Below are 24,601 nucleotides of genomic sequence, written 5' to 3'. Positions count from 1 at the left end.
ATCTCATGAAGGGACTATTATGTGTGCCCATAATATAACTCCTAACAAATCGCCCGGGTCGCAGTGCAATTGTATGATGCATCTACAAGGTGAGGTGATTTCCAATGTTTGGTCACAATACAAAAATATTAATTGGATCCCCTTCACCTCTCAATGAGACTGCATCCCAAGAGCGTACAGAAACAGTGGGAATATTTACTGATACAGATAGCGGAAGTCCGTAGTCAGACAAAAAGGTCATGCGCCTGGGCATGAACAGAGGCAGGGAGTTGACAGCATGGACGGCTGGGTGGACTTACAGACGGTGGTGAGATGTTAACTACTCGCCTGGTATACAGGAGGTCGTGGGTTCGATTATGACCCCGATGCATGCTGTATATTTGGAGTTTGCATGTTCTCCCCGTGGTCGCGTGGATTTTTATCTGGGTCCTCCAGTTTTTCCCTCCACATTTAGAATCAACATGCGTTTGGAGTATTTCGCTCCTGCTATACATTTCCACGCAATAAGATACTTTGTTGAGCTATCATTTGTGACCAGGCCACTTCTGACAATTTTTCTTTCTAATATCTCAGTGGGCCTTATTTGGTGAAATAAAAAAAATAGTTTTTAGTTTATATACTACGTGGCTGTCAGGAGCTGGGTTTTGCATCACTCTTTAAGGTGGCGTTTCATTTAGTGGTGGGTTTGGGATCATCACGTGTTTGGGGTAGGAGGTCGGCAGCAGATGGTAGTACCGAAAGTAGGTTGGGGGCCTGTACGAAAAGCTCGTCAATGAGGAGTTGCTGACCAGACGATATGGATTTTTATCCGATTATTTCCGTGGGATTTTTTTTCCAGCTACTCTCATTTTCCTCCAACGTGCAACACGATCCATGTGCTTTGAAGAAGACCGGTTGCCCGAAACGTCGCCTACGCGAGCGATACCTGAACCCGTTCTGGGACCCGCCCCATTCATTGACCCGCCACGACCAGTGCGGTGAAGTATGGTCAAGCAATCTGCATGACCAAAACGACTTGCAGTTGATTGGGCAACGAGCTGTGAATTGTGTTCTATAATTTTCTCCAAGCAATGTTGCCGTCTGTTATTTTAATGATTAAAGAAAATACTTCTGGAAGACCTTCATTCATGTGCATACGAGTAATAAAAGCTGAAAAAGGGGCCTGCACGTGTATGTGCTATGAAGAAGGGCCGTTGCCTAAAACGTCGCCGGTTAAATCATTGACTTTCATTTTAAGGCAGCGTTGTTGACGAGTGTGTGTTGAGTTTTGTTTTTACAACATATATCACAGGGAGGGGATCCATTGATGTGCAATACATTCACAAACAAAATTATAATCAGAATCGGATGTTGTGTGTTTAGACTGCAGGAGAAACCCGACGAGGTATGTTACAGATGTCCAGTACAATCCACACTCTTCAGAGTTCAAAAAACAACAACAACAACAATGTTCAAATCGTTCTGAACGTGCAGGTATAAGGACGACATTTGGAACGGCTTGCCCATTAATGCCGAGTGCTTTTCTTTTACGTTGGCCAGCTGCCACCAAAAGGCCACTTGGCAGAGCCTATTTAAGCAAATGTTCACCGCTGAGTTTGCGACCAGGGACCCGCCGCCATCTGGAGAGACAATCTGAGAACGGGCAGAGGAATTCGACACATTTAACGCGGCGCATCTCCATATTTTTTTAAATATTGTTTTTTAAAGCCCAGCTGCGTGGTATTTAAATACTGTACTCGCGTCTTCATCACAATTACTCTGTTGAAATGCCGTGTATAATACGCCGAGAGTTAATTAAATATCCCCTCCTGAACACTTTCTGGGGCTCGATGTGCCTTATGCCAGATGAGCCGGGTGGAATCCCTCTGGGCTCGGGCACCACAAAACCCTGTCTGGCATTACCACGACGACGATGACGATGACTGTACCGCGAGCCATACTTATATAATGAACATATATTATTACTTCTCTTTTGTAATAGATGTACAAGTTTGTGCTTTTGGTAATTGAGGGAATTGCTCTGGTAATTTCTTGCATTTTTCATTTGGAGTCTGCTGCGGTTCTTTTTCGTCGAATTACCAATATCGAGGGCGTTATGAGGTTGTCATTATCGTTCACACACACACACGCGCGTTTAATGCGTTTTTCAGGGCTTTGTGTGAAAGGTGTTTCTCAAACTGACTGTATAAGCCATATGTCCCGCTGCACATCGTTACATTAAATGTACACGCCACAATATCCTTGTTTTACGTAAATGTGAAAAATCGATGCGCTGCGATGGTTCCACACACGCACACAGCGCAGTAGTTTGATACGTCCAAGGTTTGTAGGTCCACGTAATTGCCGTCCCCTAACTGCTGGCTGCATTATGCAATCCCTTATTTATTAGCGTAGCACAAATATTAGTCGGATGCTGTCGTGGTGTCATGGTTAGCACAGATGCCTCCTGTTCGATCTCCCAGTAAGCCAGTTGAAGCAATGCAGCAGGTTTGTATGTACGAATGAATGCTGAACTTCTTTCGCACCATACGTAGCCAACCGTTCTAATCGGAGGTGCGGAGGAAGGACAACGAACTAAACACGAACAGCAGTCCTCAAGAAATGCGTTTTTAATCTTTATTTAAACGTACTTAGCTCCGGTGTCTTCCTGATATCGGAAGGAAGAGCGTTCCAGACGGCCACAGAAGCGCATCTGAAAGTGCGCGATGCGGTGACCGACTTTGTTCGATGGGCAGCCACAATCCGCTGCGAGGATGGCGAGTTTCTTGAATCCCCTCGCCTCTGTCCACCCAGCAGTGTAAATGTGTCCACCACAGCGAGTCAATCGGCAGGTCGTGTGTGGCGGGGTGAAGTGTCGGTACTTCCACCTCTTTCAGAACTTCTGGCCAGTGTGGCAAAGTCGGCTCAACTATTCTCCCGAGGGGGCTTTCTGTAGCTCCCTCCAGTGGAGGCCCTTCCACCAGCAGTGGCATGAGCAAGACATTGCAGGGATGCACCTTGACCTCTAGCCCGTGTTTACACGGTGCACAATTGCCCTGAGATGGATTTATCGTAAAATGTTCCCAAGGACAGGTTATTGTAAGGGGTTGAATGGAATTCCACGTTTACACAAAGGAACATATCTGAGTCTCAAGGCTTATTTTCAAACGGGTTCTACTTTCGGACGTTTTGACATTTCAAGAGATAAAAAAACAGAAGACAATGTCTATCTCACGTTCATTGCCATTGGTGGCCTTGATCCATTGGTAGAAAATCCACATTCACATGGTGGGGGCCAGCCCTTCCATAGCACAAGCACTGTTGGTTTGCCGCATAGTGGCCGGGCACTCATTTGATCATTGTGTTGTGACAATCGTTTCAAGATTCTCAAAGCATTGCTGAGGAACAACAGCACAAAAACATGATGATTACATTTATTCCGTCGACCTAATACCCCCAACTCCAATTGTCCGTGAGGGCTGTTGTAGAGCCAGTGTGTTGGTTGGTTACCGTGTCGTTTAATATTTTATCGAGTACCATTTTCTGGGCAAGTCGTCGGTAGTAAGCATTGTATCAAAGACTCACCCCCCGCCATAGTAATGTGGAATTTCAATCACTGTTCCAAGGGGCCGTCCATAAATGACGTCACGCGATTTTGGCCGATTCCTTACCCCCCTCCCCCCCTCGTCACACGGCGTCAAAAAAAGTCAGACCCCCCTCAAATATGACGTCACAAAGCTCTGCACCCCCCTCCCCCAAAAACCATACTTCCATTTTCAAAATAAAACATGCTTCAAATCGCTTTAAACTATTGTCATTGTAGTGCGTATTAATGTGGCGCTGCGCTCTGTTGTAGGAGAAAACATGTATTAAAAAGGAGGCGTTGGAAAGCTCAAATTTTACATAAAATTCACTTGAAAATATTCGACGTCTAACTAAAACTGCAGATGTTCAGAATATTATTTTGAAATTCTCTTATAATCATAAAATATTAAAGTCATTTAGACTATAAAAAATACTTGAAACTTTGTAGTAAAACGAAGCAAAATGGATACTACAATTATAACAATCACATTCATTTCACAGAATGAAAAACCCTGGTAGAATCATTAGAATCAAAATGTTTAATAACAATCATTCAAAAAATGTACAACATTTATGCTTCTCCATTCTTCCATGGAAAAGCAAAATGCTCCTGCATGGAATAAATAAAAGATGACCTTAGTAAATTTAAATAATAATATAGTTAATCATGAAAATTAATCAAAATTAGTGTTGTTATAACAATTCTATTTCATAAATATTTATTTAAAGTTGCGCATTTTGATGTGACGTCACATTTCTCAAACCCCCCCTCCCCCATCGTCACACATCGCCACAAATATCTGATCCCCCTCCCCCCCCTAGGTGCGTGACGTCATTTATTGACGGCCCCCAAGCCTATAAACAGATGAACATCGCCTTCACGCTTATTGGATCAAGACATCACTTTGACTTTATATTTCCTTCAAAATTTAAACTAAATTAACAGGGCCTCACATTCCTGCACCGTTATTCACCCAAACTAGTAACACTGTTAATGATCTAAATGACCTAACGTTAAATGCCCATCGCGTTCTTCCGTGTAGGAGGGATACTCATTACTCAATAAGGGTAACATGGGGTTCGTGGAATCTTTCATATTACCAACATGCCAAAAATATATATTATTATTAAATACTCTGCTGAAACAACATATGCAAATGAAATATCGGCAACTTGCACTGGAATATGAAACTTTTTCATAACAATTATTTTGACTTTCGCATTCACACACAGCGAAGTTACAACATTAAAAATCATAAAACAAGAAAACCCCCCCCCCCCACACATAATAGTGCCCGGAACCATTGTTCGTATTGATTTAATTCCGGTACGGGTTTCACACGGACACAAGTGCGTGTCAACACGTCACCGCCGTTGGCTCCACGTGCTTTCCGCGTGGTCTCTGAAGGGGCACTCGATGCGTTCGCGCGGCACCAGCGACATCAACACTCAGCAGTTCCTACTCACGGTACAATAACAACAACAACAACAACCATGCAATAACACAACATTGCTACGGCATTAACAATGCATTCGTAAATGCATGTGCAGCAGCAGCAGCAGCAGCACGGCATTTTGTGGATGCAATGGCATTACACTCGGATGGTCGACGCGAATGCTTGATGCTCAAGTGGGAGATCGCAAACTCTGGCGAGAGTTTGCGACGACTGTCCGCTGCTTCTTCGTGTCGTCGTACGGCCGCTGATGTAGATGCAGAGCAACGGCGACACCTTCACATTCAGGTGGTCAAGGGAGCAGACGGTCGCGTCAGGAGCAAGCGGAGGTAGTCGCGTTATCATCGCTGTGACGTCTCCTTCGTAGTTTGTGGATCGGGGCATTGGCTTCGTTTGGCAAGTTGCACGGTCTCTTGCTCTGGATAGGGCGACCGTGATGACGCAGAACAGAAGAACCGCGTGACGTCTCAACGCCCTCCTGATACAATTAAATGGCTCGTATGTTGTGGGTAAATGTTGTGTGGTTTGCTCTTACAACACACCGATGTGCTGGACTGGTAACGAATTGACACGTTTTGTTTACGTGACGAACCTCACTAATTGGCTGTGTAGGGTGGTGGCGGGTTTAACAAATAAATGAAGTAACACGTGAAACGACAGCCACGAAGCGAGTGGGAATCGGAGATAAAAAAAACAACTGCTGTGTCCATGAGAAATCGAAACAAATTGCACGAACGTGAATCACTGTTAAATAATAAATTCTATGCAGTTTAAAAAAAACCCGACGCATTTATATTTACGCGATTTCACCCAAAAACCTCTATTGTGGACCTCAATTTAAAATCATAGCTGTTGCTCGACATCGTCATCATCATCATTATCCACACGAAGAAGCTATATCTTTAGATGCACGCTGATACCCATAGACTCGCACTGAAACCCATAAACTCACACGGAGGTCTATCCTGTACATCCACTTACAGAGCCATAGACTCGCATACAGAGAGACCCACGGGCTCGCACTGCGGAACTTATACTAAGAATGCATCGCAGGGATACCCTTCGCTCCTCCTGCGGCAATTATCTGGCTCATTAATCACCCCAACGTCAGGTTACATAAGCTATTGCTGCTGCACGTCAACCTCGGCCCCATACGAAGAAGTGTAATACGCACATTGCGTTGCAATAATATTACATTCACACAATTTGAACGCATTGGGTACAGCGGGAACATTTCATTACTCATGAAATGCGGAGTGCGATATCATTGCATTCATGCAAGATACAGTGCTGCTGTCCGTTAGAAGTGATGCATCAGAACTATAGTAAGTAGCGCAGTGATATACTGCATTAACATTACTTTGACAATCGAATGTGCAGTACAATCGTATTGCATTATTTGCACCCTGAGAAAGATTGTTTAAGGGCGCTTTATGAATCTAATACATTCGTGGGCGGCACTGCACGCCATTACCAACCCGCGCAGTGAAGTATGGTCGAACCAACCCCCACGACCAGACCCAGTTGCCCGGGAGGGTTTTCATCCAGCAGTGGATTGACAAAGTGGCCGGAGGAAAAACAACAAAAACAATCGCGGCGGCATTGACGGTCCCACTCGTTCCCATAAAAGTTTGCCTCTCGTCGAATCAACTCCGTCTCATTTCTACGTGACACGTCTCTTTCGCTGTGTCGAGGGCATTATCCTCGTCATACTGGTAGGAACCTCCTGGTTACTACACCAGCCCACAGGGGATTATTGTGTCCGTCCGTCGTGCATCCAAAAATAGGAAGGGTGGGGCTGGGTGGAGAGGGGAGGGCGGGGAGAGGCTGGGTGGAGAGGGGAGGGTGAGGAGGGGCTGGTTGGGGAAGGTGGGGAGGGGCTGGGTGGGGAGGGGAGGGGCTGGTTGAGGATGGGAGGGGCTGGGTGGGAGGGGTGGGGCTGGGTGGGGAGGGGCTGGTCACCCCGTGGTGCCCTTATAAAACTCAACGTTTAACCTACTCACGCCGGCTTGTGCCCGCCCTCACAGTCGGGCATATTTGCGGAATACACCACGCCGCCATTGACCCTGGCCATTGACCGAGCAACCCAACGTTCCTGCCAGCTCCCTCCGCAGGAATGTGTTTGGATGCTGCTGTGGTGTTAATGGTTGGCACATTGTACTTGCAGTGCCGAAGTGGTTGGTTGTTGAGGATGGTGCGAATTTCTTAAATCGCCTCCCCAGCTCTGGTCCACCCTGTAGTATTATTAATGGGTAACACCACAGTTGGATCAGCATGTCGTGTTTGATGGGGGGATAAGCGGGGGTTACCCCCCCCACCAAACCCCCAACGTCTTCCAAGACGTCTGGCCAGCGTTGAAGAGGAGACCAAGGACCCCCAAAGAAGGGCACTCGAGATGTCCCTCCAGCAGAGGCACTTCTGTCGGCATGTTGAGCGAGACAGCAATGGCAGGGTTGCACATTTTAAACGAAGTGCATCATGGTGATAAACTCGTACCGTTTGTCTTCCCTTCTAGGAGATTCGCACGGGACAAAATCAAACAAAACACCCCTCCCCAGTGACCGCAGCGGGGCTCTGCGATGTCCATCGTCGCCGAGAGTGAATTCGGCTGGCTGCTGGATCACCTCGCCCACGTGAATTCGGCAGCGGAGAGCACGGCGGAGGCGGACAGCCCGGCTTCGGGGTTGCGGTTCGACGCGGAATACTTTCACCAGCCGCGCCCGCACATCGCTGCCGCGGCCAGTGCGGAGACTGCGGCGTGCGGCGAGAGGCAGGTGGAGGACGGAGGAGATGGCACCATCGCGCTGCTGGGCAGTACCGTTAAGGTAGAATTCCAAGTCGGCGGAAAGATCGTGGCCCAATGGCAGCACCAAGTTCAGAAGCTGGACTTGGTGATGTGGGAACAAGCCTTCATGGTCATGGGGGATGTCCACCATACCTGGTTTTGATCACTTTTTGTTGTTGTTGTTTGTGCTTTTTGTTTTAGTGCCATTTCTTAATTTGTTTATTCATTTTTTATTTTGCTTGGTAGCCGTAGGGGTTTTCATTTGCTCGGTATGTATGTCTGTGTGTTGGGCTTCTTTTGCGCCATACGTAGCCAACCACGTATATGGGGATTTGGTCCTTATATATAATTAATGTACAGCGTTGTGTGATACTGCTGGCATGAATGACGCTATATAAAATGTATTTTACAACAAATAACTCATTGATAAAATACTACATTTTAATTGGCATCTAAGACGTTTACTTGAAACTCAATAATGCAGCTTGGTATTTACAACTTAATAACAAAAAATGCATGACTACGGTTTAATCCTCACTTGTCATTGTCATCTTAACGGAGAGATTGAAGGCTGAGGCTCAGTGGATATGGATGTCTGGAAGGATTTACTGATGGGCTTGAAGCATGTATTTTGTTTATCTATAAAATATACGTTATTCCACATTCTTCAGTTTATTTACAGAACAATGACAACACTAATGACGGGTGAGATCTAGGTAATGGCTGACTGAACTAACCCATTTGCTCTGCAGTTTAGATTAATTGATCACGTATGTATGGATGTCGAACTTTTTTCGCACCGTACGTTGCCAACCGCGCTAATCGGAGGTGCCAATGATCATGTGATGCTGCACCACTTGAGAGGTAAAGTCGTGGTGGTTTTATTTTGGCTAGACTAGGCCCCATCACATGAATGTGGAATTTCTACGACTGGGTTAGTATTGGCGCTACACTATGAGCACCACGCAATACTCTTTGAGTATTTTGCGGGTCAGATGTTATGATATTCGTTGTGTTGCTGAATTGTCCTCGCGTTCACACGTGGAATGTAATCCTCTCACGTGAAAATATTTTTTGCAAGATTACATTCCATGTACCGTGATGAGGAATGCTGCTATGGGGTAATGATTAGCATACTGGTCTAGGGATCCAGAGTTAACTGGATTGATGAGGTTATTAAATCCCCCTCTGCCTCTATCCACCCAACAGTATAAATGGTTACACCACAGTCATTTGGCAAGGTGTGGTGGAGTAACGTGTGGCCAAATACCTCCTATAGTCGGCTCTCTAGTGCTCCCTCTCGTGGAAGATCTTCCGCAAGCAGTGGCGTGAGCGAGCAAATTGCAGGGCTGCACCTTTACCTATTTTAATATTTGATGTTGTTTTTGCTTTGTAGTGTCACGATCTCGACCGATTGATTAACGAGCCAAAGGAATATAAAAAACGTAATTGAAAGCCGCTTTTTTTCTCTCTTGTTTTTTGCAGAGAAAGCGCAAAAGAAAGAGGAACGACATGAATCAGGGGGAGATTGATGCCTTGGCTTACCACCAAACGGTAAGTTGTGTTTAACCGTAACATTCGGCGACAGCGACTGAATTTGCAAAATACATTGTAAGGGAAACGTGAACAGACACTCTACGAAGTGAATTTGTAGAGTGCGTCGCTGTGTGAAATTTAGAAAATTATTTTTTTGGAATGTATAAAACGCACCGCACGTGGGTGATTGAACAAGTAGAAGAACGCATTATCCCCCTTACTCATGCGGTGGCCTTGCCTGCAATGTGTGAAGGTGTATCTCTCGGCAACTGCACGCTCACGCCACTGCTGGCGGAAGGGCCTCCACTAGAGTGAGCTAGAAAGAGTCCCTCCGGTGGGTACAGGTAGTCCTCTACTTACGATGGAGATGCGTTACGACGACCCCATCGTCAGTCAAAAATATCGTAAGTCGAAGATGGCCTAGCCTACCCAGGAGTCTTAAAGAATGGTGATAATTTAGCAAAACAGGGCGATTTACAGTACCGTACTGCATAAACTATATACTGTATGTATTTTTTTATTACAATACTGTATTGCACAGCAAAATGTAAAGTAAAAAAACAAGGTAAATTCTTAGCCTACCTATATGAACTGCAATTTAATGGAAAGTTTTTTCAGGAAACAATCCTATCTGCTATACAAAAAACTTTTAACATGCATTGAACTTATCGTATCGTGGTAACTCTAAAATGAAATCCCAACGTACAGTATCGTACCTCGTACCCTGCTGCGTTTGCCTGCAGCGCAAAATTTTAAATATCTTAAAATTTTGTCGTATCGCTATTGCCGTCATGAGATCAAAATATCGTAAATCGGACCATCGTAACTCAGGGACTATCTCTATTTGGTCTATACTTCAATGCTGGCCAGACATATTGGAAACAGCAGGAGTACCCACACTTTACCCCACCACACACATGACCTACCAATAGACTGTGCCTTACCCATTTATACGACTGGGTGCTCAGAGACGGTGGGCGGATTTAAGAAACTTGCCACGACAGCCCCGGGAGATTGAACCGGCATTCTCTGGATTGCGAGTCCAGTGTGCGAACCCCAAAAAAACACAAAAGTGTATTTCAAAAAATCTGCGTTTGGATTCAGATCAGAGATTTTGTGCTGGAGGGCTCGAGGAATCTCATAGACCTGGGACGTCAACGGAATCTCCTGCTGCCTGGCACTCTCATTCCGGGCCCTGTCGAGCCGTCATCACCACGGCGACACTGTCCCGGCACGGACTATGTCCCCGATGGGGAACAGGAACCGCGACGCGGCACCCAGCGCAACCACAGCAGCCGGGCTCCCGCCGCCGAGACGCCCAACGTGAAGGAATCGGGAGGTGCAGCGGCACCGGCGAGCCGTGCCGGGTGTCGCGACGCCTGCTGCCGCGCCTGTCGCGACGTGGCTGTCGACGCGGAACCGGATCCGCTGGCCGAGCTGTGCGACGCCGACGCCGCCGATGCCGTGGGAAGGGGGAGTCTGCCGGAGCGAGCGAGCGACGTTCTGGTGCTGGAGGACGCGGGAGCGGGGACGACAGAGCTGACGGCCAAGACGGTGGTGGGCCGCGTGGTGGAAAACCGGCGGCGGGGGCCGAGCGTCGTGGATTTTAACGGACACGAGTACGTGCTGCCGCCCAGGTGCAGCTTCCTCCTGTCTGACGTCGCGCGACTCGAACCGCTGCTGCAGTGTAAGACGTCTCGTGCCGGCTTGAGTTGTCTCACGGGGACGGACCGTGGTGGTTTTGGCTGGGGGTGGGCGGGGGGGGGGTGGTGCAGAATTGAAGTGTTCAGATGGCAGCGATCAGCTGGGTATCCGCAAATGAAAATATCTCAGATTGGCATGTACTGTGAAGTATTCAATAATGGGCAGGTAACAGATACATCCAGTGTTGTAGATTTTAGGCATCATGGATGATAATTTTACAACATTAAGATAATATCTACTTTTAATACTACTCGTCTTAGTGCGGAACCGGCGCGTATTATTCCGCACAATGTCCAGCGTTCACCACGTATGCACGAAAGTGGTGATCTTGTATGAACAGGTGAACTTGAGAACAATTAACATCTCGGACACCCATAGCGTAAAGAGAGCCTGTAAGATCGGCAGTCTACCAGCATTGTTTGAAGCTAGCCTGACTGCTGATGGGGCACTGAATGTCGAAACCGGTTGAGTTCACTTGTGTTGAAATCAATGCTGCTGAAATTATGCGTGCAGATGAGTCGCTTAAGAAATACTTGAATCTTTTGTAGATTAATATGTGCAGGAGACGTATGGCCTGCTTTATTAATTTTGTCATAAATAACATCGGGGCGGCCTACATCACACGCCAGCGGCAGCTGGCAACGTGGCACAAATTGAGCCGCTCCACTCAGCTCCCGACAAAGCTCACAACAGGACGTGGATGCGAATCGTCGGGTCAACGTGTTGGACATCACGTGGGTACAAACCCGCAGGCACATGGGGAGCGATTCAGGTTTACCGGGGCCGCTCCCAAGACAAGCGGGCTGAGTAATGCTGAGTAAATTAGAATGTGTCACGGATCGCAGACGCACATTCCCCCGTCTTCTCACCAGGGGGGTTTGCAAACTTGGCTTGCGAACGTTTGCCAGGCGGCTCCTCGGTGGATTTCTATTTTTGGTCTCGCAAAGTGGCTCATGTTTGATCTCGACGTAGCTTCATCGCAGCCCTTCCGGAGTAAGTGTCGCATGCCGTGGGCGCCCTCGGAGTCCTCAGGCATTGCCACACACGCACACGCGCACACACGCACACACGCACACACACGGCTGTCAAGAGCCACACGTGGTGTGAGCTCACGCTATAAGTTTTCCATAAGAGGTTTTTTTGGGTTAGATCGCGTAAATATATAAATGTGTCGTTTAAACCCGCCACCATCCGACACGGCCAACTAGTAAGGGTTGTCACGTAAACAGAACGTGCCAATTCGTCACTAGTACAGCACTAACCGGTGTGTTGGAGAGCCAAGCCACAACATTTACAATCTGAGTACGACGTTTCGCCAGTAATTACAACTATCTTGATTGGGCGACAGCCAGATTTGTGGAGAAGTCTACCTGTTTCGTTCCTTATATAGAGGTGTAGATGTGGTGACCATGCTTCTGCGCTCTTGTGCAAAGTGGGGGGGTGGGGATTAATGAGCCAAAATACGTTGTGCATGCGCATTATGCGAGCCCTTTGATCTTGTCCTTCCTGTCCATTGTGTGTATTAAAACAGCCTACCAACGGTAATCCCTTTTGAAGTATGTTGCCCTGTATAGGAATGCATTTAAACAATGTACTATCCGAACGGTTAAAATTATTTTTTATTTCTTTCCATTTTGATAGATTATCTAATTAGTCTTGGCCAAGTAGGAGCTAGTTTTGCACATTACTTCCACATCAAAATCAATTGAGTGTCCTTGTTGGCACTCGTGTTCTGCTACTGCTGACAGCTGCATTTGGGAGTTTTTAATATTTCTCTGATGTTCTTTTAGTCTCGTGCTGATCATTCGTCCTGTTTGCCCAACATAACATTTGCCACAAGTGCAGTTAATCCTGTACACACCTTCTGTTGATAGTTTCGGTAATACATCTTTTGTACCAGATATTAATTTCTGTATTTTATGTACCTTGCCAAATCTTACTCGGATGTTTTGTTTTTCCAAACATCTGGCTCGTTTATCAGTTACTCCTGCATAATGCGCATGCATAATGTATGTTGGCTTATTAATCCCCCCCCACCCCACTTTGTGCAAGAGCGCAGAAGTGTGGCCACAACATCTACGCCTCTATATAAGGAACGAAACAGTAAGACTTCTCCACAAATCTGGCTGTCGCCTGATGAAGCTAGTTGTAATTACTGGCGAAACGTCGTACTCAGATTGTAAATGTTGTGGCTTGGCTCTCCAACACACCGGCGTGCTGTACTAGTACACTACACTACACTATACACTACACTATACACTACACTACTATACACTACACTACTATACACTACACTACACACTACAATAGTGCTGTACTAATGACGAATTGGCATCTTCTGTTTACGTGACAACCCTTACTAGTTGGCTGTGTCGGGTGGTGGCGGGTTTTAATGACACATTTATATATTTACGTGATCTAACCCAAAAAAAAACCTCTTATGGATGACATTGGTCGCGAAGGCCTACGTGTTAAGTTATCTATTTTGTCGGTTCGTTGGTCTCGCACACGGGCGGAGAGAACGGGCGCGCATTGAAGGCTGACGTGAATGGGGCTGTGGTTCAGGACTTTCGGTTGAAATACGTTGCAGAGTCCGTGATCCATTCAACGGTGAATTGAAAAACGGCAGCGTATAGGTAGTATGTAGCCATATTGTTTTTTTTAATTGTTAGATAACAAGACGCTGGTCTTTAAATCTCTCCATGGCCTTGCCCCACCTCATCTACCTCTGATCCCCTTCCGTGTCCCCTCTCGTCCTCTTCATTCCAAATCTCCTCTCTGTCCTTTGTCCCTGTGCTCAATCCTGGTTTGGGTTCATCCCCCTCCTTGCTCCCCTCCACTGGAATCAACTTTCCCCAGTAGATGAAGCGGTCTCCGTCCTTCACCGCATTCCATTCTTCTCCTCCAAAGCCTCGCCACTTCTCTCTTTCCCCACTCTCTTTCTCTTCCCTACCCTTCGCCCCTCCACTCGATTTCATCCCTCCCCTACCCTGCCATGATACCCATGTATTACACCCCTCTAACGCTATCACTCATTTCTCAACCCTTTGCACGTCATCTAAATCATTCCGTTCTGTCACAATAAACAAAAAAGATGTCAAGCGCCTTGAATGAAGGGCTATCCATGAATACTAAAGAAAACACGAATTTGCATTCAAACGCAGATTCGATTATTATGACGATCGCTGAGCACGGGCGCGAAACGCCAAACGGCCAACAACAAGCGGCACTATAAAATAGGACCGGTGAATAAAAGCGCGTAGGGTGGGTGACGACGACTGCTGTGGGTGACGCCGTGTGTGGGCCGTGCACCCGTACGTATGCACGTGTAGTGAGTCCGACTGAGTCACAGACGTTCCTTTTAGAGGGAACACATTTATTTGTAACACGTAACACGAAGGGGTAACTGCCCCTTCACCAGATACAGCCTAGGGTGGTGACCACCCAGCTAACTACTCTATACAGAGGAGTTACTGCTATGAAGGGTCGGACCCTCACTCGGGTCCCGACCACGTGGTTGCCTCGTAGGACGAAGAGCCTCAGCTTGAGAAGTAGAGCTTCCCGCTCGTAGGTGTTGAGCTTCCAGCTTGTAGACGTAGAGCTTCCCGCTTGTAGAATGCAGCGACCCCGGTCCCTCTCAGGAACCCGCCTTATATCCCCCTACGGTCGGGGCCGCTCCGCCCTCGGCCCCGCCCCCTTCTCGAACATTCTCGTTCTCTCTCGATCCCTCTCGAGAGCTGTCACTGGACACGTGATCACCCCCTAGTCCCCCCACCTGGGGGCCTCTCTGTGGATGCTCCAGATCACATGTCTACGGGGTCAACCAGAGTGCCATAGCCCGGGGCAACCCTGCCCTTGGGCTGACACTCTCCCGCTCCCCCTCTTGGGAGCCCGCACTACACGCTATGCTTGGTGCCGCTATCCCAGCGCACGCCAAGCCCCGCTAGGGTTGGTACTACACCCGCCTACGGGGTGTACGTGATGACGGTGCATCACACGCCATGGCCCTCTCAGGCCGGCACCATACAGTGACATCCTCGATGTCACTACGCACGCACGCAGGTATGCGCCGTTGACCCAGTGCTTTTCCCCTCGTGTGCTCCGTTGCGCTCAGATGGGACGTTCGATTTGATCGTTTTGGACCCGCCCTGGGAAAACAAGTCTGTCAAGAGGAGCAAAAGGTGTGCGAGCACGCTTATGCCATCTCCGTAAACGTTCGTTTATACTTGAGGAGCGGTGGCACGGACGAAAGCCAACTAAACTGGGACTGGCTGCAGTGTGGAGTTCCAGCTAATGACAAATCAGCATTGCATTGCGGGCCGTTTCAAGTTTTTAACTTTTTGTGGAGTGCGATTTTCAGTTTGCCTTTTGACTTGAATAATTTGAAAGTTGTCACCAAGAAAACGAAAATGCCGCCCCCCCACCCCACAAACCACGCGTCGTTGGCAGAATATAGAACGTCCACTCGCGCTGCTGCTGCTGCGATGACAAAACTGCGCCGCCGCGTTCCCACAGGTACCGCGCGCTGCCAGAGTGGCAGATCGCGCGTCTGCCGGTGCCGGCGTTGGCATCTCCGGGCTGCCTCGTCCTCACCTGGGTCACCAACCGCCAGAGGCTCCTGCAGTTTGTCAAGCGGGAGCTGTACCCGTCGTGGCGCGTGAGCGACGCCGTCGAGTGGCACTGGGTCAAGGTGAGCGGCGGACTCGGCGATGGTGGACGGTGGTTACCGAGCCTACGTCAGAATGTTGTGTTTCTTACTGGAGGAATCCGGGGAGTTGTGAAGCTTTTTTTTTATTCCCACAGATGTCCAGTAAGGGGCGGGTCGGCAATTTACAACAACAATACGAAAAACGATAGGAGTGCAAATTAGAGAAAATGTACGTCGCCAACAAGTACAAATTTTGCACAAATACATGAATTCCTGCAGAGTTTTCAACACTAAATGCAACCTTTGGTAAGACAACAATGCAGCAAATATAGTCCCAGACCACACCAAGACAACACACAGTCAATAGCAATGGCTTGTCACGTGTGGGAATTTATATTCGCAGCCAAATACTCTGAACTCGTGTTTCTAAATGTGGAGGGAAAAACCGGAGGACCCGGAGAAAAATCCACGCGACCACAGGTAGTGAGAGACACGCAAGCTCCAAATACACAGCAGGCGACGGGGTCGGGATCAAACTCACGACCTCCTGCATACCAGGCGAGAGAGACATCATCTAGCTAGCACAGTGCATGCTGGGTGGCCGGGCCTTGCCAGCTGCGGTCCCGGTGCGCTCCGAGTCTCCGTAGCTGACCTGCCCATGCTGGACATCTGTGAAAAAGAGCTTAACATTAATTCTAGATTTGAAGCTTTCGTGACTGCAAGGATTCATATTCTTAGGTTTTTTCGGTAAAGTCACGTAGGTAAAACATTAAAATTAATGAAAGTAAAATAAAATAAAAATCACGACGTTTCGGAGGCAACACAAGTCTCCGTCATCAGGTGGGACCGTCACAGCCAGATTTGCTGCATCAAGTGAGGCAATGATTCAAGATGTAATCCCTTAAAAGCAAGTTGAGGGGGGAGGAGAGGGGGGCAGAGCTCATCAGAATGTGGTAGCCAATGAATGGAACGTATCGGGAGGGAGGGGGGCGGGGCTCAAAGACGGTACGACGTGTCACGTAGAACGCCTCGGGAGGGGGAGGGGGGGGGCGGGGCCAAAAGAATGCACGACGTGGTACACGTCGACGGCGTGGACGTGGTTGTGCGCAAGCAACTACTGCACACGCCAACGCATTGGACAGAGAGGGGGGGGAGGGGAGGCCAAACGAGAGTGTGGTGCAAGTGTACGTGGACGTGTGTGTACAAGCACCTGTTGATACACATGATAGAAAAGAACGAAAATGCCCATGTTTATACCAGTGCTGGCTGAACAATGAAGAGAGTACTGTTAAACACTGGAGATGTTAACACTCGGTAAAGTAAAGTAAAATAGTGCCTGTCAGATAAGATGGTCCAAAAATGTGTAATTAAGTCTTTTTTGCGTGGTTGATAACATCTTTCCAATGATTACTAAGTTTGTACCCATCATCACGGTTGAAATTATGTCTGTGTTTGTATATTTGTATGGCTTCGTGTACAAACCTTTGATGGTAGCCAGGGGGTTTGCAGAGAACCTTGGTCTCGGAAAAGACAATTTCATGAGAGCCCACCGAGTTGTAGCAATGATCGGCAACGGCCGAAGAATCAGTTCTGCCGTGTTTCAGATCTGACTTGTGCTCGCGGACACGATCAGAAACATGACGTTTCGTTTCTCCAATGTAGCAATCACCACAAATGCAACTCAATTTGTAGACTCCAGGATACTGTAAGTCAGGAACGACATTCTTCACAGATGGGATCAGTACGGTGCATAAAAACGAGAGTGCACCACACTCTCGTTTGGCCTCCCCTCCCCCCCTCTCTGTCCAATGCGTTGGCGTGTGCAGTAGTTGCTTGCGCACAACCACGTCCACGCCGTCGACGTGTACCACGTCGTGCATTCTTTTGGCCCCGCCCCCCCTCCCCCTCCCGAGGCGTTCTACGTGACACGTCGTGCCGTCTTTGAGCCCCGCCCCCCTCCCTCCCGATACGTTCCATTCATTGGCTACCACATTCTGATGAGCTCCGCCCCCCTCTCCTCCCCCCTCAACTTGCTTTTAAGGGATTACATCTTGAATCATTGCCTCACTTGATGCAGCAAATCTGGCTGTGACGGTCCCACCTGATGACGGAGACTTGTGTTGCCTCCGAAACGTCGTGATTTTTTATTTTATTTTACTTTCATTAATTTTAATGTTTTACCTACGTGACTTTACCGAAAAAACCTAAGAATAAGAGCTTCACAGCTCATCTGATTCCTCCTGCAGTCTCAGTAATGATTCTGGTTTTGGCTCCGGAGGGAATGCGGAACTCACTACCTCCCCCCCATTGCTTTTACTTATGTGCATTGTTGTATCTTTCTGTGTTTGACCCACTTTTGTCTTTGAGAAATTGGTTTAACACGTAGGCTTTCACAACTCTGGCTGTCGCCTGATGAGCCTCGTCGTTATTACCAGTGCAGCGTCGAAGCTCGAATTGTAAATGTTGTGGGCTTGCTCTCCGACACCGGTGTGCTGAACTAGTGACGAATCGGCAAGTTTTGTTTACGCGAAATACCTCAGTAATTTCCTGTGTGGCGGGTTTAACGACACATTTATGTTTACGAGATCTAACCTAAAATACAACCTCTGATACCCCCATTGAGTGAGGGTGGTGATATTACATTCGAAATAAAAACTTGAAACCTTTTCAAATGAAAATGTAAAAAAATTAAGAAAACCTAAAAACCCACGCGGCGAGCGCTAACGTGAGCCCCCTCCCCCCCCCCCCCCCCCCGTTTCGCTGCCGTTGACGTCGCCGCTGCCCACGGGACACATTGGGTCGCTCGACGCGCGTAGGTGACGAGCCACGGGGAGTTCGTCTTCCCGCTGGACTCGCCGCACAAGAAGCCGTACGAGACGCTGGTGCTGGGACGCGTTGCAGCGACGCCAGACGTGGAGCGGTACTTGCAAACCCACAGAAAACCGTGTGCAATTACCGACGTAAAAGTTATTGTAAAAAAATATGAATTTTTTTTTTAATTAAAACTCAATGTGAGCCCGCTACAAAGCGACGATCACCAAGCGGAGGGGGGATAAAAAGTTCAGCGAGATGCAGCCCGAGTTCGGCACGGCAAGGAGGGCCCCGATAAAGGGGGTTCAAACTGGGCTCACCGACGGAAAGTTCCCAGAAGAGTACGATCTCTATGAATTGTTTTCACAGCGCTGGTGATGATGTCGGTTTTACAATTGGATGATTCGCAATTAAGCTGCTCAAATTGCAAAAATGTCTTAATAGACGATACTACTTGACTTAAAGCTTTCGTGACTGCAGGAATTCATATTCTTTGGGTCTTTTGGTAAAGTCACGTAGATAGGTTCAAATAAAATAACGAAAAATAACAACAAACAACGACGTTTCGATTTCAACACAAGCGTTCGTCATCAGGAAGAAAAAAAAACTCTTGTGTTTCGATCGAAACGTTGTAGTTTTTTGTTATTTTTCGTTATTTTATTTGAACCTATCTACGTGACTTTACCGAAAGACCCAAAGAAGACGATACTACGTATTGCCTTGAAAGGAAAAAAAAATATCGCAAGTGAGTAAGTAATCGGCAACGTTCTGGACAATCGCTATTGCCCAGAATGTTGCCTTTTGTAGATGTCGGGCAATGGCCCCTGCGTGGTGCTGTTACCATAGCTCTGCTGTGGTGCACGATTTACCACACTGGACCTTACAACGCGGCGGTCGCCGCCTCCATTTGATCTCCCGGTGGGGCAGTCGAAACAGTGCCTCTGCCCGCCCAGCAGCATGCAGTGGGTTCACCGCAGTCGATCGGCAGGTCCACGCTTGGTGGGGTACGGCGTGGGTACTCCCCACGTCTTCCGAGATGTCTTGGCAGCGTGGAAGAGTAGGCCAATTGCTCTCCGGAGGGACACTCGAGAGCTCTTTTACCAGCAGTGGTGTGAGCAAGCAACTGCAGAGCTGCACCTTTATCTTTTTTTATAAATGCGTGGTGATTTTTGTTTGTTCCATCAACGCGACTTTTTGAGGTCTGGATTACAGATACACATAGCCTAATTGTAAATGTTGTGGGTTCTACTCTCCGACACACAACCGGCGTGTTGAACTAGTAACGAATTGGCACCTTCTGTTTGTGACAAACCTTACTAATTGGCTGCGTTGGGCGGTGACGGGTTTATCGACACATTTATACTTACGATTTAACCCAAAAACCTCTATTATGGACACATAGCCACAGCGAGACCATAACGAACAACTCATTTGCGTAGTTTCTAATGACGAACACTGCGTGTGTGCAAGCCGAGAAGATATTATTTGCCGGTAAAAAAAAAAAAGCTGAGAATGAACACAAAGTTATAATAATTTGCCTGTGGACCTTTGCTGTCCATGGCCTTTTATATTTTAGAGCTTTTGGCAACGTGAGACAAATAATATAGATATATTTTAAATGGCGTTTATTTGTAGCCCATAATTCGAAAGCTCGTTGTACCTCGGGGTGCTACTGGCAGACTTGGAGGGTAATTCACATTTCAGTTCATTTATTAGGTATAGACCTGTGAGCCATTCAGCTCTTGACTCGGGTGCAACCGCAACAAACAACAACAAGAAACATCTTAAAGCACCGTATTTCAACACTGTGTGCAAAAATCCCAGTGGGATGCAAGTCAAACAATAACAACCATAAGACAATTTATATTAAAGTCATCAGTCTAACTCTGTACAACAAACAAATATGGCTAATCCAAAAATTTTCGAAATCACCAAAATAAAGCTATAAAAACAACGTAACAGTGATCATAGGAACTGTGATTCAAATTTAACAATAAACGACATACATAACATGTACGACCAAACTTTGCAGCCATAGCTGGCAGCATGAGTCACTCCATAACAGCAGGAGAATCAGCAGGAGATCAGCACACTATAATCAAAACTCAAGATGTGCAGCGGTCATCCGGAGCGTTACATTTGATTTCAGGCCACTGAATAGCAGTAGCAGCTAGGGGTGTACAACTTCTCTAGAGCAGTTTAGAGTGAAGATCTCACGGGTAGTGATCCAAGTTGCAGTTTATTGGCGATAGCATTCGAGACCCTGGGGGCATCAATAGCAAAGGCCCTTCCTCCAGTATTTGTATGGCAATAAGGAATGTGAAGCTGGTAAATGAGTGAAGATCGTTTTGTAAGTGTAATGCCGGCAATGTCATCGTTGACGATTGATTTGACTTCATCCTCTCGATGTTTTCTTTTCTTTTTAAGTCTCCCAGAACTCCCCACACGGAAGCTCCTGGTCAGCGTGCCCAGCATCCTTCACTCCCAGAAGCCTCCGCTGCTGAGTGAGTGAGGCATCTAAAATTTCGCCCTTCGAGCCCCTGCTATGCTTTGTGTGTTTTCTGATGGCCGACTGTTTGTAAACGATCCGTCAATTCGGAAATTTAAATCGATCCCTGTGCTCGCAACGCATCCACTGAGTTAATTGTGTAAAAGTCTTATTTACCAATGTTTTCCGCAAATTATACGCTCGTGGTAAACGTCAGACTGAACCAACTAAACTACATACCGCACAAACTACATACGAAGTTTTACATTCGCAGTTATATGTCAATTCATGGCTGGATGGAGGCCTCCCTATGCCGTGTAAGGCTGTTCATACTTCACCACGTTGGTGTTAGTGTGGGTTGCTGAAGAGAGGGGGCAGGTTTCGGACCGGTTCAGACATCGCCACTCGCCCACCGGTGTTAACCATGGCCAGGAATCGAACTCGAGTCACCGGGATTTAGCGCAGTGCACCAACCACTGTGAACTGCACTCTGAAGAACCCAGCGATCACAGAGAGAGAGAGAGAGATGGAGTTCTTACAAGACATACGTTATAAAGGAGTTGGTTATAAATAAGCCCCCGGGAGAAATAATTCGGTAATTGAATCGTGTTACCCAGACTCATGATTGTCCTGCGAGTTGCATGCTGTCTGGATCGTCACGTGCCTATGTGGACGCACGTCAGATTGCTGAACTGATTGTCGTTTTCGGCGATGATGATGACGACGTCGACGACGATGAGGTGTCCGTCGGCGTCGTGGCACGAGACGGCAGACACGTACCCACTGGTACGTGTCGGTTGTCAAATGTCACGCTCCGGCTCTCTGCTCGCACGAGTCCAAAGTCAGCCGAATGCGCAGGACCCTGCCGGAGAAGAGTATTTGAGACTCAGGCCCTCCCTGGGTAAACCCGCTGCATCGTTGTTGTTGTTTACCGAGCTGTGCATGCGCTTCTTAAATCACGCTGTCAGATTCAGTGAGACGTGCCACTTTAATAATCATCACGGTAGCAGCAGGCTTTCCTTAATAACACACTGTTACTGATATTTCCCCACCGGCATGAAAAAAAAAATCGGCAAATTAGATTAATGGATACATCTTGCATAGGTAGCTAATTAGTATAAATAGCTTGTGTGGGTTTATATATTGAATAAAAAATAAAAAAATACAAAAAGGAGCATTGCCAGTGTTGAGAGTGGTGCTGTAATGCGGTTCATTTTATTTGCTCTTCACTAAATAATAAGTCCAAGAGTGGGGTGGAGTGGTGGCGCAGTGGTTAGCGCGAGCGCACGATGAACCCAGCGATCCAAGTTCGATTCCCGGCCACTGCTAGTATGAGAAGCGAGTGATTACTGAACAGCTCCTGGTCTCTCCCACCCCGCCCCACCGCCCAACTTGAACAAATCTGCACTCACCAGTGTGGTGAAGTATGGCCAAACAACTCCCATTACTGCCATTTCATGGGGGGGGCCTTCATCCAGCAGTGGATTGACAAAGACCTGTACATTATTCCCGCTTTTGGTATTATTTTAGTGGAAGATTATCCTGTCGTGTGGACAAGTGGTAAGAGCATGTGGCTCGCAATCGGAAGATCGCGAGTTCAAATCCCGGTCAAAGGTCGGACCTGATCCATCTTCCCTTCAGGATCCATACAGTTACAGTTGATCATCGATTATCTGGCGTGCGATTATCCGGCTTCTAACATCATCTGGCAGTCCGGGCCATTCCGGTGAAACCGCTCCAAAGGCTGTAACCAGTCCGGCCATCATCGCCATGTGCGTGACAAAGTAGCTATGCTTGATTTCAGTGTTAAATATTATCTACAGTGCGTTATACACTACATACAACTTAAACAATGAAAATACTGCACGTATATACATCACCCCGTGCAGAGTCTTCAAGATTGGAGTGGTAAGTATGCTACAGTAACTACGGTAACTTTGTTTAAAGTAGGGGGTATATTTTTGTCTACATGTATGTTTATTTATGGCAATTTCATCGAGTAAACACATTTAAACACACAAAAAAAATTGTAACAACACCCTAAAACTTATCATATAAGAATGCACAACAATAAGTTATTAATAATTATCGATTTTCCTGCGTTTTTCCAAATCCACCATAGCAATGTGGAATTTGTCATTGCAACGGGGGATAGCTTTAATCTATTTCGAGTGTTAAGATTACATCGTTCGTATTCAACGCAGAAACAGGTCGGCGATGCCAGGGGCCGTTGACGCGACTTCAGACGCACGTTTCAGGCCCTTCCGACGCACGTGGTTCAGCGTTAGCGTGAGCGAGGGGTGGCACTTTCGCCTCGGACGTAACGCGTCGGACGATTGGCGCCGTAATTGAGATGGAAACAATTTGTTCACCGTTGCTCCGTAAGGGAGAAGTTTGCGTAAAACACGGCGGTGGCGTCGGACGTACACGGACAAGAACTGACTCCGTTGATCCACTCTGGAAGTGGTGACGTTCCATCCGTTTTTTGCCAATGTCAAAAGCAGTTACTTTGTCAATAAGCCAAGTTTCAAACAATTAGGAAATCTTCCTTATCTGAAAATAGAGCGCGGTGTTAGCGTTGTGATCTAAATAAAATTATCTCCTGAATATTATCATTATCCAGTCACGCTAAATGGAGTCTATAAATGAGTACCACATTTTTGGAAGTCAGTGGTGTTTGGCCTATGGTGAGGTGTTCGCCCCCAGCATAGGAATGTGAAATTACCACTGCTTGGCTCAAAGCTGCAGACGGAGATGAGAAAGAGAGACACTTTGAGATTGTCCAAAAGATGCCAAATAACATTTTAATGGTTTTCATCCACAGCTCAAACACATGGTCTTCATAATACATTATCCTTGACACCCTCCATTGTGTTTTCACGTTCCCCTTGTTGCCCGGCACAATGTCCGACGTTTTGCTGCACTTGCCGGGGGCATTTTCAGGAAACTGCTCCCGGCACGTGTGTCGAAACGTCGGACATTGGGCCGAACAACACGCGGCACAACCCCAAAACACAACGGAGGGCTGTTACAGCGGCACCACTACAAAAACCTACTCAGTCATCCTTAACGCTCTTGTCTCCAAGCAGTGTCCATTAGAGGTTTTAATGTTTTAACTTGGTAATGAAATAATAATTACGACAATAATTTTTAGGCCCTTTGAAGGATAAATTGCTTGTCGAGACTCATTACGTACATTGTGCTCGGGTTGCTGTGACAAATTCCTCATTTGAGTCGTTTCGGCGAGGCACATGCGGTTCGTATTACGCGCGCGTGGTTAATACGCGCGCTCATTTATTTATTAGGCCCTGCGTTTCTGTTTTATTTGTTTATTTCCCCCGCTTTGTAATTTTCTCTCTCGCAGACGTGTTGAGACCCTTCCTGGCGCCCTCTGCTCGGCGCCTCGAGCTGTTTGCGCGCAATCTCCACCCGGGATGCACCAGCTGGGGCAACCAAGTGCTCAAATATCAGCATCTGCGGCACTACACGCACGCTTCTCCCTCGCGCAAATAACGCCTAGGGCTGGGGGGTGGGGCGGAGGGGCGCGGGGGGTGGGGGGTGGGCGGCTTCGTGGGGGGGGGTCATGGTGGGTTTTTGGGGGAGGATCGGCA

The 24,601-nt window shown here is 47.4% G+C and overlaps 1 protein-coding gene across 3 annotated transcripts; it reads left to right on the top strand.

The window, feature by feature from the left end:
* Positions 1 to 4,912: 4,912 nt before the first annotated feature.
* Positions 4,913 to 24,524, top strand: METTL4 (methyltransferase 4, N6-adenosine). 3 transcript variants are annotated; one of them, XM_078615228.1, is made up of 9 exons: positions 4,913 to 5,032; positions 7,534 to 7,843; positions 9,289 to 9,357; positions 10,465 to 11,026; positions 15,158 to 15,224; positions 15,559 to 15,733; positions 18,508 to 18,611; positions 20,930 to 21,006; positions 24,355 to 24,524. In XM_078615228.1, the coding sequence occupies exons 2-9, from the start codon at positions 7,598 to 7,600 to the stop codon at positions 24,501 to 24,503; spliced, it is 1,449 nt and encodes a 482-aa protein (XP_078471354.1). In that variant the 5' UTR covers positions 4,913 to 5,032; positions 7,534 to 7,597; the 3' UTR covers positions 24,504 to 24,524. The 3 variants fall into 3 exon arrangements, with proteins under 3 accessions (XP_078471354.1, XP_078471352.1, XP_078471353.1); XM_078615226.1 differs by having other exon boundaries at positions 4,914 to 5,032; positions 10,444 to 11,026; XM_078615227.1 differs by lacking the exon at positions 4,913 to 5,032 and adding an exon at positions 5,174 to 5,306 and having other exon boundaries at positions 10,444 to 11,026.
* The last annotated feature ends 77 nt before the right edge of the window (positions 24,525 to 24,601 follow it).

The sequence above is a fragment of the Lampetra planeri genome, chromosome 46 (genome assembly GCF_965212315.1).
Source record: "Lampetra planeri chromosome 46, kcLamPlan1.2.h2, whole genome shotgun sequence".
In the NCBI taxonomy this organism is placed as follows: Eukaryota; Metazoa; Chordata; class Hyperoartia; order Petromyzontiformes; family Petromyzontidae; genus Lampetra; species Lampetra planeri.
The sequence above is the reverse complement of the archived record's forward strand: the minus strand, read 5'-3'. Positions and strand labels throughout refer to the sequence as shown.